The 15315-nt window shown below is 43.9% G+C and overlaps 1 protein-coding gene across 1 annotated transcript in view; it reads right to left on the reverse strand.

The window, feature by feature from the left end:
• The window catches only part of ALKBH3 (alkB homolog 3, alpha-ketoglutarate dependent dioxygenase), a 35742-nt gene that overhangs the window by 20285 nt on the left and 142 nt on the right, over nucleotides 1-15315 (reverse strand). The window contains exons 2-6 of the mRNA XM_002708851.5: nucleotides 14867-14970; nucleotides 13533-13567; nucleotides 10850-10897; nucleotides 7778-7881; nucleotides 5378-5466 (exon numbers count right to left, since the gene is read on the reverse strand). Coding sequence (XP_002708897.1) covers nucleotides 5378-5466; nucleotides 7778-7881; nucleotides 10850-10897; nucleotides 13533-13567; nucleotides 14867-14970 — 380 coding nt within the window. The remainder of the gene's footprint in view (nucleotides 1-5377; nucleotides 5467-7777; nucleotides 7882-10849; nucleotides 10898-13532; nucleotides 13568-14866; nucleotides 14971-15315) is intronic.

Here is a 15315-nt window from a genome sequence, read left to right on the forward strand (position 1 = left end):
TGAGCTGGACTGGAAATGGAGCAGCTGGGACAGGAACCGGGGTCCATGTGGGATGCCAACATCGCAGACACAGCTAACGCTGCCCCTCAGCTTGTACTTTGAATGACTCTTTAACCTTGTATGACTTTGTAACCTCAACCATTAGTCATTTGGAAAATATTAGTCCATTGCATTACACAGGGCTTCTAAACATGACACATGTCATTATTACAATAACAACCACCGCCACCACCACACCCAGTATTATCTCTGATCTAATCAAGAAAGTCATGGAAGAGGTCAGCCTCAAAATGACAGATAACAGTTTTCCAAAACCTAATTCTTGCTTGAAAACTCCACTGTTTGTTTTGTTTAGTAACAAATCCTGTCCATTGTTTTCCTTGAAGTAACACTCACTTCATTCAATTTATGAGAAAATATCGCCCAAACACTCAAGTCTGAATAAAAAGTCTGTTTGCCAGTTCTTCTAAGTAATAATAACAATTCAGGAAAAAAACTGCTAGTTCAGCTTACAGCTTCCACAATCACTCTGCAGCAGGCATGCTTCATGTACTCTGAATTTCATCAAACTCTCAAGAAGATAATTACTCAAAGGCCAAGATTTGTTAAAGCTAATAATGTTTTCTGCCTCAGCAACAGGCACTCTTAAATAGAATCAGCATAGAAAACACTGCCCGCAACGCCCGTATCTCATATTAGAACGCCCAGGCTCCAGTCCCAGCTCCACTCCTGACTGTAGCTTCCTACTGAGGTGGACTCTGTGTTGCTCGAGTAGCCAGACCCCTGAACCCCGGTGGGAAACCCAAATTCAGTCCCTGGTCCTCAAAATAGGCCTAGCCCAGCTCCAGCAGTTTTGGACATTTGGGGAGTGAACCACTGAATGGAAGAGATCACTCCCTCTCTCTGCCTTTCTGTCTCTCTGACCTTCAAAATAAAAAAAATAAAATAAAAAAAAGACTTTTTAAAAAAGAAACCTGCATTTTAAAACTTTAAACTAGGGGCCAGTGCTGTAGCGTAGCAGGTAAAGCCACTGCCTGCAGTGCTGGCATTCCATACGGGCACTGGTTCTAGTTCCGGCTGCTCCACTTCTGATCCAGCTCTCTGCTATGGCCTGGGAAAGTAGAAGAGGATGGCCCAAGTCCATGGGCCCCTGCACCCATATGGGAGATGTAGAAGAAGCTCTTAGCTCCTGGCTTTGGATTGGCACAGCTCCAGCCACTGAGGTCATCTGGGGAGTGAACCAGCAGATGGAAGACTCTCTCTGCCTCTGCTTCTGTTACTGCTTTTCAAATATTTAAAAAACCAAAAAAACCTTAAACTAGAAATGCATATTGGCAAAGAACACAATGACTGCTGGTACAGTTTGGTGATAATGCCAAGATTAACATTAAGGCACCAGCAATCCAACCCATTTCCACTTTTGTGCCATCAGTGCAGAATCAGCACAATGAACATGTCATAGTCTTAGGATTATTATGAAAATGTGGGTTCCCAAAAAGTGTTTCACAGAGTACCCTAAAAGGATCCACAGATTATAACTTAAGAACTGCTGTTTTTACAGAACTCTCCGAACATCTGTGTTATATGTTTGGTGGTGAAAGAACAGAAGTTCAATGAAGGAAAGTATAATATTATCAAGACTATCCCATGGGCCGGCGCTGCGGCTCAATAGGCTAATCCTCCGCCTGCGGCGCAGGCACCCCGGGTTCTAGTCCCAGTCGGGGTGCTGGATTCTGTCCCGGTTGCCCCTCTTCCAGGCCAGCTCTCTGCTGTGGCCCGGGAGTGCAGTGGAGGATGGCCCAAGTCCTTGGGCCCTGCACCCGCATGGGAGACCAGGAGGAAGCACCTGGCTCCTGGCTTCAGATCAGCGTGGTGCGCCGGCCACAGCGGCCACTGGAGGGTGAACCAACGGTAAAGGAAGACCTTTCTCTCTGTCTCTCTCTCTCACTGTCCACTCTGCCTGTCAAAAAATACAAAAAAATAAGGAAAAAAAAGACTATCCCATGGTTATCATCAGGGAAAACTGTTGGAGAAGGATCTGTGAGAGTCCTTTGGCTTTCCTGTGATGTGAAAACCATGGTTACGGCTGGTATTTCTTCTTGTAGTTATTAACACTAAATTCTAAGCAGAAGATTTTTAAAAAATAGTGACAACATATACAACTTTGATCAGTAAAATGTTATTAAACAATCCATGTTCAAGAGAATAAGCTCCAAAGTGAAATTCCAATAATAATATCGGCAAGCTATATTTCCTATTTATTTTACAGCTTTAAATGTACCGTATGGAGATAAAGATCAGAATTACATCTAGAATTATATACTTAAAACAAGAAAAACAAGAATGCAAAGGAGGAAGAGGACTTTTCCACAATGCGACTGAGAATCTAATTAGCACTTCCCTGACTTGCTTAGGAACTGAGCGCTGTGATAAGATCAAGTTTGCATTATGTTTCTAAGTGGGTACATATTTTTTCTTGCTTATTTTTGGTAGTGAAGTACAGAGAAAAGGAGAAGAGGGGGATAATGAACTGGAGGATTAATTTAGACTCTCCAACCAATATTCTATATACAGATTCCTCAGAGCCCAATGTCTATATTAAAATTCAGCCTCATCTCGGTGTTCAGTGAAGACATTGTATCCTTAAAAGACATTTGAGGGAAAGGGTATGAGAAAACATGAATCACAGAGTATGAGGAAACATGAATTTACAGAAGTAAAAGGACCTATTCAGTGGATTTCAGCTTTTTGTAGAGTCCTGCGTACCACAGAGGTACCCCTGGGGCCAGAGTAGGAGCAAGGAGAGGTCAAGTTGCTGGGTCTGAGTTCATGTAAGGAATGCTTCATCTGCACACAGACAGACAGAAATCTAAAACTTATGAATAACCCTGCTGCTCCTCTGCTGTGACATATTAGGATTCAGGTCATAACCACTATAAAATTAAACAAGCATCCCTACATACATGTACACTCATTAGTGAACCCTCCTTTGAAAGAGTCTGAAAAAGGGGTAACTCTTGATTTTGTTCCAGACAGTATATAAATGAATGAAATCTATTGGCAATGAACACAGTGATGAGCCAGTCAAATCCAGATTAAGCAACTCTAACCTGATATCTTACCATCCAACAAAAAGGGCTTGCTTGAACAAACTACAATACACTTAGAATGCGATGTACCATATAGCTGTTAAGTGATACCATAGAATATTTAATGACACTAAAACACATTAATGATATATAAATGAAATGTAGTACACATGGGTTTTCTTCCCATACTACATATATGTATCTAAAATAAAAAATATTCGGGGTGGGCATTTGGCCCAGTGGTTATCACTTGTTGAAACCCCCCCATCCCATACTGGAGTGCCTGGGTTCGACACCCACTTCCAGCTCCTAACTCCAGTTCCTGCTAATACAGACCCAGGAAGGCAGCAGTAATGGCTCAAGTAACTGGGGGCCTGCTACCCAAATGGGAGGCCTGGGTTGAGTTCCCAGCTTTGGCCTTAGCCCAGCCCCAGCCATCCCAGGCATTAGGGGAGTGAGCCAGTGGATGAAAGCTGTCTCCTCTCTCTTTCCTATCCAACCCCCCCCCCTTTCTCCCCTCCCCCCCTCCACTCTTTCTTCCCTCCCCCCATATCTGTCTCTTAAAACAAGATCGGAACCAAAACACCAGGTGGGAGAATTGCTAACATTTTAATATTACTTTTCCTTAGCTGCAGTTTCTAAGTTTTCAATAATAATCACATATTACTTACATTATACAAAACACAGGATTGCCATAAAAAATTATCTTGAAGAGTTGACCAAGTGTTCCCAAATGTAAGATAGTAAAGGGCTACTTTCTTTAGCTGACCTCATATGCCTTATGCTTATGTAAAATAGTTCTTTTCTTTTCTTTTTTTTTTTTTAAAGGCAGAGAGACAGAGACAGCCAAGGGTGAAGCTAGGAGCCCAGATCTCAACCCAGGTCTTCCACTTAGGTGGCAGGGCTCCAACTACCAGGCTGTGCATTAGCAAGAAGGTAGAATTGGAAGTGGAACCAAGACTTGAACCTAGTTACTCTGAATGGGATGTGGGCATCCCAAGTGGCATCTTAACCACAGAAACAAACACCCACTCCTAAAACAGTGGTATTTAACCAGGAGCAATTCTGTCCCCCAGCAGATGTCTGGCAATACCTGGAGCCATAGTTGGTCATCATGATGGGGTGAAAGGTGCCACTGGCATCTACTGGGTAGGGGGGGGTCACAGACACTGCTAAGCAACCTACTATTCATGGGACAGCTCCACAACAAAGATTTATGCAGCCCCAAATGTCAGGCTGGAAAATTTGACGTTGTTTAGGGTAAGAAATCCTGTTCTAAAAGACTAACTGGAATGAATGAGGAGGAATAACCTATTTAGTCCTCAAATTCTTTGCTATGACATTTAACAAGAGGGCGAACTCATCCTGACAGAGGCAAGGACAGTCATTTATACTGGATTGGCCTCATTATATTCTCTCCATGTTTCCAAAGCAACCTCACATACACAGGGTCTCACCACTTCCCAGGGTTACATTCCAAATGCAGCCCAAGAAACCAAAACGCATCTCTTTGAAACAGCCATGCACCCTACCAACGCTCTGTCCCTGAATATTTTAGTAAAATAGTGGTTTGTGCTTAAAAATTACTAGAAGTGCTAAAATGTGTCACACTTCTGTGTAGGTCAATGTCATAAGCAAAACTCCATTTCCTTCAAAGTCTCTTTCATTAAAGCATGACATCATTTGCCAAGGGCAAGATTCCAGGAACTCAGCAGGGAGCTATTTCTTGGACTTTCTCTCTATCCTCTGGTTTAATTTATACACTAGAATATCTTTGTCTCCTGTGCTGGTAATTTCTAAACACAAAAGAGGCAGCAGAGATAAGCCAAAAGCAGCATTGAGTTGCAAGTCTGAGAAAGCAGCCATAGGATGAACTACAAAGTCAACAAGAAAAATACCAGATTGTTTTACAAATAGCAGATGAGCCTGAGAAGTGGGAAAAGGTATCCTGACTTCACTGGCCCATCCTAAGCATACAGTCCCAGGCAAGTGTGCACCAGGACGTAACTAGAAGAGTCACAGTCAGAAAAGCTTGGGCTTCTTAGAAATATTTCATTTTCCTGAAATATTGAACTCTGGTCCCAGTTTTTTTCTCATTCTCCAAGTTCATCTATGGATCAAAAGCACATAAGTGGTGACAAGCACAAAGACCCACTGTTGAGCCCAGAGGGTTTTTGAACTAGGAACCACCACGCAGCTCTGCAAGAGAATTTATGGGTGTTTTGTGGTGCTCAACACTTAAAGTACATAGATGATAAAGCTATACCAATGACAATACTTCAACATACGTGAGGATTTGGTTCCATAGTGATTCTTGAATAAGTGTAAGGAAGTTCTCCATACCATGCTGTAAGTCTCGGCTGCTGATAAGTTATATCTAAGAAAGAAAATACAGGGCTTTTGAAATAGCTGAGTGCTACTCAGGGTATACCTAATGAGAGCCAACTGTGAATCTTAAAACATGTAAGAAGCTATGAGACAGATACAGGCAGAGGAAGGATGGGCTCTGACCCCGGCTTCACCTTCATAGAGGATATGGGATTGGGTAAGTGGAATGAGTTGGAGTTATTGGGAAGGAAAGGCAAGAAAAAGCACACGGGCATACATTCCTGGACTGAGGCTCTGAGCTGACATTGTGTGTGACCTGTCTGTGTCAGTGATGACAGAATAAAAGTGAAAGAGCCACACTGAGAACCGGCAAGGCTCTGATTAGCAAAGGTCTCAAAAAACAGAACCTGGGGGTCGGTGCCGTGGCATAGTGGATAAGCCGCCACCTGCAGTGCCAGCATCCCATTTGGGTGCCAGTTTGAGACCCGGATGCTCCATTTCCAATCAAGCTCTCTGCTATGTCCTGGGAAAACAGAAGATGGCCCAAGTCCTTGGGCCCCTGCACCCATATGGGAGACCCGGTAGAAGCTCCTGGCTCCTGGCTTTGGATCAGCCAAACTCTGGCCGCTGTGGCCATTTGAGGAGTGAACCAGTAGATGGAAGACCTTTCTCTCTCTGCCTCTGCCTCTCTGTAACTCTGCTTCCAAAATAAATAAATAAATCTTTAAAAAATAAAAACAACAAAACAAAAACAAACCAGAACTTGGAGCCTGAACCCTTGTAGGCAGGCATCTGTAGCATAATGTCTATTCGAGAATCAAGACAAGCTGTTCATCCCCGTGTGCAATGTGGTAGAGGCCCTTTGGATTCTGAATGGAGAAAGTGCTCTATCTACAGCACGTAGCTGATTTGAGTCAGAAGTCTTTGATATTTATTGAGAGAGAGAATTATCCATAAATCTTCTATTTTTTCCTAAAATAATAGTAAAAACGATAATAATAAAAGCAGCTAACATTCATTGTAGGCTTATAATGTACCAGGCATTCTGTTAGACTCATCATGCATTATCTCATTTAGTCAATTCAACAACCTTATAAGATAGGTACCATTATTAAATTTATAAATAAGGAACCCAAGAATTAGAGACTCACTTAACGGTACCCTGCTTAAAATGAACAATTACTTTGAATGACAGAGCCAACAAAGCCACATCTATCAACAAAGCCTTGGCTGGAGAAACCACCGGGAGCTGGGAAAAGCTGTCCTGAGAAAGCTGACTCCTGTTCTGATGTGAGTAACAGAAAGGAAGCCAGGATTTGCTGTGCTTTCTTCACAGAAAATTTAAATTCAATGTGCCAGAAAGTCTATGCTAGACCACAGACGCCTCCCAGTGACCACCTGTGGTATAACAGGCACTGCTGGTGGGTGCACAACCACAGCGGAGCAGCTCCCAAGTCAGGTTTATAAAACTGCCGCGTCACCTTTCCAAGCTCAGGAGGGTTAAGATGCTGAGGCCAGAGGGGACAGACTTCTGGTGAAAGTAAAATGAGCACTAAAAGTAAGTAAGAAGAACTGTGAAGGAATGCATGCCATATAGACTCAGCAAATGGGAAGCCTGGAAGTTTCTAAGAAGAAAGTTGGTACCACTTGAACTAATGGAGGCAGTGAAGGATGCGAAGGGAGACAGGTATGAGAATATGTCAAGAAGCTCACTGAAACATGAAAACAGGGGCCGGCACCGGGGCTCATTTGGCTAATCCTCTGCCTGCAGCGCTGGCATCCCATATGGGCACCAGGTTCTAGTCCCAGCTGCTTCTATTCCAGTCCAGCTCTCTGCTGTGGCCTGGGAAGGCAGTGGAGGATGGCCCAAGTGCTTGGGCGCCTGCACCCGCATGGGAGACCAAGAGGAAGCACCTGGCTCCTGGCTTCAGATCAGTGCAGCTCTGGCTGTAGCAGCCATTTGGGGGGTGAACCAACAGAAGGAAGGTCTTTCTCTCTGTCTCTCTCTCTCTCTCACTGTCTAACTCTATCTGCCAAATAAAAAAAAAGAAAAGAAACATGAAAACAAATGTGTATTTGCAACTCTCACGAACGTCAACCACAGCACAGCCAAACCAAGCTTCCTGCAGTTCCCTGAACTCCCACTGCCACACTCTGACCTCTGGGCCTTCCACCTGCTGTGTCTTCTGTCTGGAATACTTGCCCCGTCCCCTTTGACAGGCTATTTCCTAGTCATCCTTATTGTCTCAAGTTTTCAATCTCTGTGTAGGGCTGGCTGAGGTGAGCAGAGGCCACGGCATTAGAGAACATTCTGGAGAGAGACGAGGCAGCGACAGCTGCAACATCCAAGATCTACTTACTCTCTCGGATGCCGGTCCTCTGTTTCCAGGGCACATCCTGACAAAGCCGTTCCAACATCCAGTCAGCTTCTTTTAAATCAATGAAGCCAGGATACAGACGCACCCTTGATGTAGAAAGAACCGTTATTAACTAAAGAACAGAACAAAGACAGGTTAGAGCCTAACTGTTAGTGGAATCAATGAATCTGGACACTTCCTTTTGCAGGTAAGTGAAACCCTCTTATCACCTCCCATGGCAAGCAGGGCCCAGTATCAACGAGGAGTGCTCCAGGTGTAAAATAAACTCCTTTCTCACTAAGACAAGTAAAAGTGGAAATGCAGAGACGCAGAGGGCTTTGGTGGATTTTGGTGCAAACACTACTCCAGCATGGGCAAAGCTGTGCAACTTTGGTAACCACCCTGAACCTTGGTTTTCTCATCTATAACCTGGAGATGGTATCTACTGCATTGGGTCACCCTGAAGGGTAAACAGAATAACCAATAAAATGCCTGGCTCTGTGATTCTACAACTAGTGGGGAACAGGCATTGAGTCTAGCAGTTAAAATGCCTGCATTCTACAACACAGTATCTCTTCAGTTCAACTGCTGGCTCTAACTCCTGACTCCAGCTTTCTGCTAATATGGACCCTGGGAGGCAGCAGTGATGGTTCAAGAAACTGGGTTTCTGCTACACATATGGGACACTTGGATGTCTGGCTCCCAGCTTCTGCCTTGACCCAGTCTCAGCCATTGTGAGCGTTTAGAAAGTAAACCAGCCAATGGGAGTTCGCGCTCTGTGTGTGTGTGTGTGTGTGTGTGTGTCTACCCTTCTCTCTTTCTCTGGTTCTCAAATAAATAAATAAATAAAAATTTAAAACACAATACTTGGTAGTCTTTCAAGACTAGGCTGTTTTTAGGGAAAGATGGAGATTGTTATATCAAAACAAACATACAGAAATGAAGGCTCTTCCTCTCACTGAACATGTTTTTTTCAACAATGCCAATTCAGCTCAAAATCATTCTGGAGATCTTATGTAAGAAATATTCTGAAAGCCCACAGAACGCTCTCTTCCACAACCCTGTGATAGTAAATCTTCACTCTGAAGGTGCATTTTTTTTTTTAAGAGCCAATACTCACTTGAAGCCATACTTGATTAATAATGAGATATAACCAAATAACACAACTGGTTTCCTTGTGTTCCTGTTAACTGCGAACAGCATTATAACAGCAGCAGTGCCAATGGTTCTTACAGAGAGCCTTTTGCAGGGGCTGGCATTGTGGCATAGCAGAAAAAGCTGCCGCCTATGATGCCAGCATCCCATATGGGCGCTGATTCCTCTCCCTGCTGCTCCACTTCCAATCCAGCTCCCTGCTAATGGCCTGGGAAAGCAGCAGTAGATGGTCCAAGTGCTTGGGCCCTTACCATCTACGTGGAAGTCCCAGAAGAAGCTCCTGGCTCCTGGCTTTGGCCCGGCCCAGCCTGGCTGTTGCAGCCGTCTGGGGAGTAAACGTGGGGATGGAAGATCTCTTTCTCTCTCCTTCTGTCTCTCCTCCTTTCTCTATAACTCTTTCAAATAAATATTTTAAAAGATTTCTTTATTTAAAAAAAGCACTTTTTAAGTAATTCATTTAGATGTGTAAGTTCTAATACATTTGCTTTCAATGTCTCACTTTATAATGAGAACTACTACACTCCTGCAGTAAAGTGATGCTTTCAAAGTAACAAATAATGAATATACCCTAAATAGTACACACTTTAACTTTATGGAAATCCATCCAAAAGTGGCAACATAATGATATATGCAATATAGTAGAAATATAATGTAGCATTCACAGCACAGAAGTTGAGGCCAGACCCAACTCTGATATTAAGTTACGACCTCCCTCAGCCCCTGCCCCTTTCTGGGGTAGTGAATAGTTACCATATCTGACAAACAGGCTGTGAAAATGATTTGTTTTTTAATTTTTTTTTTTTGACAGGCAGAGTTAGACAGTGAGAGTGACAGAGAGAAAGGTCTTCCTTCCGATGGTTCATCCCCTAAATGGCCGCTGTGGCCGGAGTGCTGCACTGATCCGAAGCCAGGAGCCAGGTGCTTCCTCCTGGTCTCCAACGCGGGTACAGGGCCCAAGCACTTGGGCCATCCTCCACTGCCCTCCTGGGCCACAGCAGAGAGCTGGACTGGAAGAGGAGCAACCGGGACAGAATCTGGCATCCCAACTGGGACTAGAACCCGGGGTCCCAGCACCGCAGGCGGAGGATTAGCCAAGTGAGCCGCGGCGCCAGCCTTTGTTTTTTAATTTTTATTTATTCTCATTTGACTTGAACGACAGAGAGACAGAGACAGAGAGCTATTCCATCTGCTAGTTCACTGAGGATTCTGCCAGGACTCGGTCAGGCCAAAGCCAAGAGCTAGGAATTCAGTCCAGGTCTAGAATATGGGTGGCAGGGACCCAAGTACTCAGGCTGTCCTCTGCTGCCCCCAAGGGTGTGCATTGGCAGAAAGGTAGATGAGAAGCAGTGGAGCTGGGACTTGAACCAGGCACTCCAATATGGGATGTGAGTGTTCCAAGTGGTTTCTTACATGCTGTGCCAAAAGCTTGTCTATGAGAAAAAGTTTTGAAAGTAGAAATACCACATAAAAAGATTTTCTTGCTCCCCAAGAATTTGAAGGGTAAAAGTCACCTACTTAAGTCAGTGAGTGCATTAATTTAGAAGATCCTAACTTGAGGGCCGACATTGTGGCATAGCAGGTTAAGCCACTGTCTACAATGCTATATCCCATATGGGCACCAGTTTGAGTCCCAGCTGCTCCACTTGTGATCCAGTTCCCTGCTAGTGCACCTGGGAAAGCAGCAGAAGATGGCTCAAGTGTTTGGACCTCCTAATCCATGTGGGAGACCCGGAAGAAGCTTCTTGACTCCTGGCTTTGGGCCAGTCCAGCTCCAGCTCTTGGGGCCATTTGGGGAGTGAACCAGTGGATAGATATCTCTCTCTAACTCTGCCTTTCAAATAAATAAAATAAATCTTTAAACAAAAAAAAGAGATGGTAACTTGATGATAATAACAGTCACGTTAGTGAGGATTCACTTACGTAGATACACCTGTGGGTGACAGGCTGATCTCATAAACACCTTCCCTGCTAAAGAAACAAAGGAAAGAGACTTGTTAGCATGATGAGCAGGAGGCAAAACAGTAATGTTCTACTGTCTTGAGTTCCCAAAGTCCTGGCTCACCAAAATCCATAGAGACACAATCCCAACCTTCCTCTACCACTGAGGCCAGCAGCAAGGTGTTGTTGATACATCATTTTCATGGGCTGGGAACAGAACCCTGATAAGAGCAGACCATGGAGGCAACGAATGGGATAAAATAAATTCTGATTCTGTTTATACTTCACACAGAATTTAGGCAGATATGGTCCAGGCATTTGAAACACAGAGGGGTGTTAGAGGCAAAAAGGTGCTTCCCTTTGGAGAGTTTGGAACAGGGATGCACGTAACTGGCTGCAAGCACATCTCAGGGCTCTGCACTCTTGCTGCTTTCAAGGATGCATGGCTAAGTTCCTCCTTGGATCAGAATCCATGGCTCCCGTACCTGCATCCCAGCTCCCTGGGGTCCAGCTCCCTCTTCTAACTGCTCCCACGGATTCATCATCCTCCAGCAAGTAGCAATCAACCCCTGCGTATGCCACTGTGTTTCTAACGCCGTAATTTTCCACATGCGGGAATACCTTCTCACCCTAACATCCCCAACCAGCTTTGCTCCAGTGGAAAATTCTAATTCACCCTCCAAAAATCTCAGCTCAGCATCACCTTTTCTCAACTTTTCCTGACTCATATTCCACCCAAATCATGTTACCCATGTCATCCTCTGTATCTGACGCATAGCCTACTGTTTTATGGGTGTAAGACTGCAATTTGTTTACATGTCTATTTCATTTACTACACTGTGGGCTCCTTGAGGGCAGGCATGGATTGCTGTTGTTCCCCAGTGGGTGCAAATGGATAACTGAATTTAATCCATTGTGAGGTCCACAACGTGAAAGCAGTATTGAACTGGAGTGGTGCATCCATTAAGACAACTAGGGCAGACCATTCTCAGAGATACTTTATTGAGACTAACATAAAGGGACAGTTTTTACGTCACCTTCTGAAACAGGAGTTAGTTCTCTCTGAGCTCCCTTTAAGCCAAAATGCTATCACACATGCAGTACGAATCACATTTCTATGAGTTATCTATAACATTTCCTAGGGTATACATACAATGTCTCAATGTGACATATTTGGGGCATCTATAAATCGGCTCATTTTAAATGTAGAGCACATTTATGTCTACTAAAAGGAATCTAGCAAACTTTAGATGACCATAATTAACAAACCCTAGGGTCCAGTAGGAGTGGGTTCTGTCATTCTCCTCTAACTTGAAAATTCACAATTGCCCTTTTTTTTTTTTTTTTTTTTTTGGCCCGAATGTGCCATCTGTACCTAGTAACAGGGTTCTTGGTTTTGCTTATTTTCTGTATCACCAATGAAGGCAATACCACACTGATATTTTAAAAATAATCAAAGACTATTAGAACTAGATTGGGTCTTTAGAGATTATGTGGTCCAACCTTTTAATTTTAAAGATTAAAAAAAACTAAAATCCAGAGATGGAAAGAACCAACCTAAAGACCAGTTAACGGGCCGGCGCCGCAGCTCACTAGGCTAATCCTCCGCCTTGCGGCGCCGGCACACTGGCTTCTAGTCCCGGTCGGGGCTCCGGATTCTGTCCCGGTTGCCCCTCTTCCAGGCCAGCTCTCTGCTGTGGCCAGGGAGTGCAGTGGAGGAAGGCCCAAGTGCTTGGGCCCTGCACCCCATGGGAGACCAGGTGAAGCACCTGGCTCCTGCCATCGGATAGGCGCAGTGCGCGGGCTGCAGCGCGCTGGCTGCGGCAGCCATTGGAGGGTGAACCAAGGGCAAAATGAAGACCTTTCTCTCTGTCTTTCTCTCTCACTGTCCACTCTGCCTGTCAAAAAAAAAAAAAAAAAAAAAAAAAAAAAAAAAAAAAAAAAAAGACCAGTTAACTGCTAACTAATGACAAAGTTATGACTATTGACTTTTGTGTTAATTTCAAATTTCCTTAAATGTGCAGATCAACCTGCCAATAGCCAAACATCGTAATAGATTACTCCTGGGTAACAACATACACCTAATGCTCATTTGCAGTTTTTACTGACAATTCATCTACTGCAGATGGAAACTGAGAAGCAGGAAAAGAGGAGTCAAAGCATTTCTCGTCAACTCTGGGTAAGAACATTTTAGACATCGATCCACATAATGACGTTTACTCACATTTAAACTGCCCTGGTACAATTATGTGGTTTTAATAAGTGGACTCTAAGTTCACCCAGATTACTAGCAACTGTGATAAGCATTGCTAGTAAAATGGTACTCAGGGGCTTCTTGAAGAGCTATGCTTCAGTGATTCAGGGGAAAAACCTCTGTCTTGACCTCAGAGCTGTTTTAGCTTACTGCCTGAGGGTATCAGTGAAGCAAGGCCAGGAAATCTATAGCCGAGTCAAAATTTAATGGACAGAGATCTTGTTGCATTTTCCATACCATCGAGCAAATTCGAAGTCTTATCAAAAGATCAAGTTTAAAGACATCTGAGATAGGAATCTCCCAGCTAAAATTAAGCCCTTCTATTCCAGATGGAAAACCAGGCTGAGGGAATGAGGCAGGGCTCTCCATTTCATTGCAGGCAAAGCTGCAGAGAGGCGGCAGGTCACTTACTCAATCACTCGAGGCTCTGGGACGGGCCGCACCACCTGCAAAGAAACAGCAGAGCTACTTCCAGAAGGATTCCTAATCCTCAGGGCGAATGACTTACCCACGGCCTCCCATTTCTGCTCAAAAATAAACGAGGGTGCAAACGATCCCTTTATTATTCCAACCTCTTACTACCCCATCACAGATCTTGGTTTCTGTTCTTAGAACTACTTCACACTTGCTAGCAGACAGGGAAAGAGGATACAATTAGAATTCATCAAGCTTCCTGTTGGCCAGGAAATCTGGAAAAATCTTTACATAAAACAGATTAAAAAAAAAAAACAGGAGGTACAGTATAAAATAAGACCTTCTGACAATTATTTACATAATCATGACTTCAGCAAGATGCCTCATTTTCCTTTAAAAGATTATTTATTTATTTGAAAGGCAGAGTTACAGAGAGAGACAGATCTTCCATATACCGGTTCACTCCCCGAATGGCCACAATGGCCAGAGATGGGCCAGGCCAAAGCCAGGAGCCGGGAACTCCAGCCAGGCCTCCTACATGGGTGGCAGGGGCCTAAGCACTTGGGCTCTCTTCCTCTGCTTTCCCAGGTGATTAGAAGGGAGCTGGATTGGAAGTGGAACAGCTGGGACTCAAACTGGAGTTCGTATGGGATACCAGCATTGCAGGCAACAGCTTAACCTGCTGAGCCACACCACCAGCCTCAAGATGCCCGATTTTTTCAAACTCTTTTTTCCATATTATTAAAAAGTGAATCTTCAGTGTTGTTCTTTGTTTTGTTTTTTTACATTTTTCCCCATGGAAAAAAAGAGCTAAGTTTCAGGTATTTTGTCAAAATAACTGAAATTTTGATCCAATTTCAAAAATACTTGCAGCATTAACATTGAAGAAAGCATGGTTTTAGGATCGTTTGAACTAAAACTTGCACTGGTCGATGCAAGCTCTGGTCATGGTATAATCTCTACCTTCAAGTTGTGGTACAGTCTCCTTGCCAAAAAACCAAATATGACCATAAACTGGGGGCAGACCACAAAGAATCCTCAGATATACCAACGAATTGCAATACTTCACATCTCATAAGTATTACAGTCCTTTTCCTTCTGTTATTCATTAGTGAATTTATCCAGTCACTATTTGTCTACTCTCTAAACATAGCTTTATTTATTTTTAAGTATGATATATGTAATTGGATATTCTGAGACAGATTATGAGAAACTTGAAATATTTAATTTTTGGCTGAAAGTCAGTTACAGAGAGAGAGAGACATAGACATAGACATATAGGTTTTTATAAGCAAATCATGGTACAGGTTACAGGGGAAGCCAGAATCTACCTGCTGGGGTTCTCTGAACACGAACTCTCTGTCGGGCAGAGGGTGCTCCTTGCTCCTCCAGGTCTGGGCAGGTGTCTGGTGGAGATGGCTCTTAGAGGTGGTAGCTGAAGAAAGAAAGAGAACAGCCTCAAAAAAAGGGAAAGTCTCCCTCCACGCAAGGGCCAATGAAAGTCACATGGCAAAGACTGACCTCCACAGCATCAAAAAATTAGTGGGTGGAGCCAGCAGGAGAGCGAACACACACTGGCAGGGCTGAAGGTACTAACCAAATAGGAGGAACCCCGCCCTTCTCTTACCATCAAAAGAATCAAACCACCTGCCAGCCACATTTTAAACAATGCCTCAACATCAACTGAAATGACAATCAAAAATAAGCCAAAAGCGTGTAAGTAAAAGAGGATGGAGGTAGCCCCTCCCGCACCACAGACACCACCCCCTCAGGCTCTTGC

The sequence above is a fragment of the Oryctolagus cuniculus genome, chromosome 1 (assembly GCF_964237555.1).
Source record: "Oryctolagus cuniculus chromosome 1, mOryCun1.1, whole genome shotgun sequence".
In the NCBI taxonomy this organism is placed as follows: domain Eukaryota; kingdom Metazoa; phylum Chordata; class Mammalia; order Lagomorpha; family Leporidae; genus Oryctolagus; species Oryctolagus cuniculus.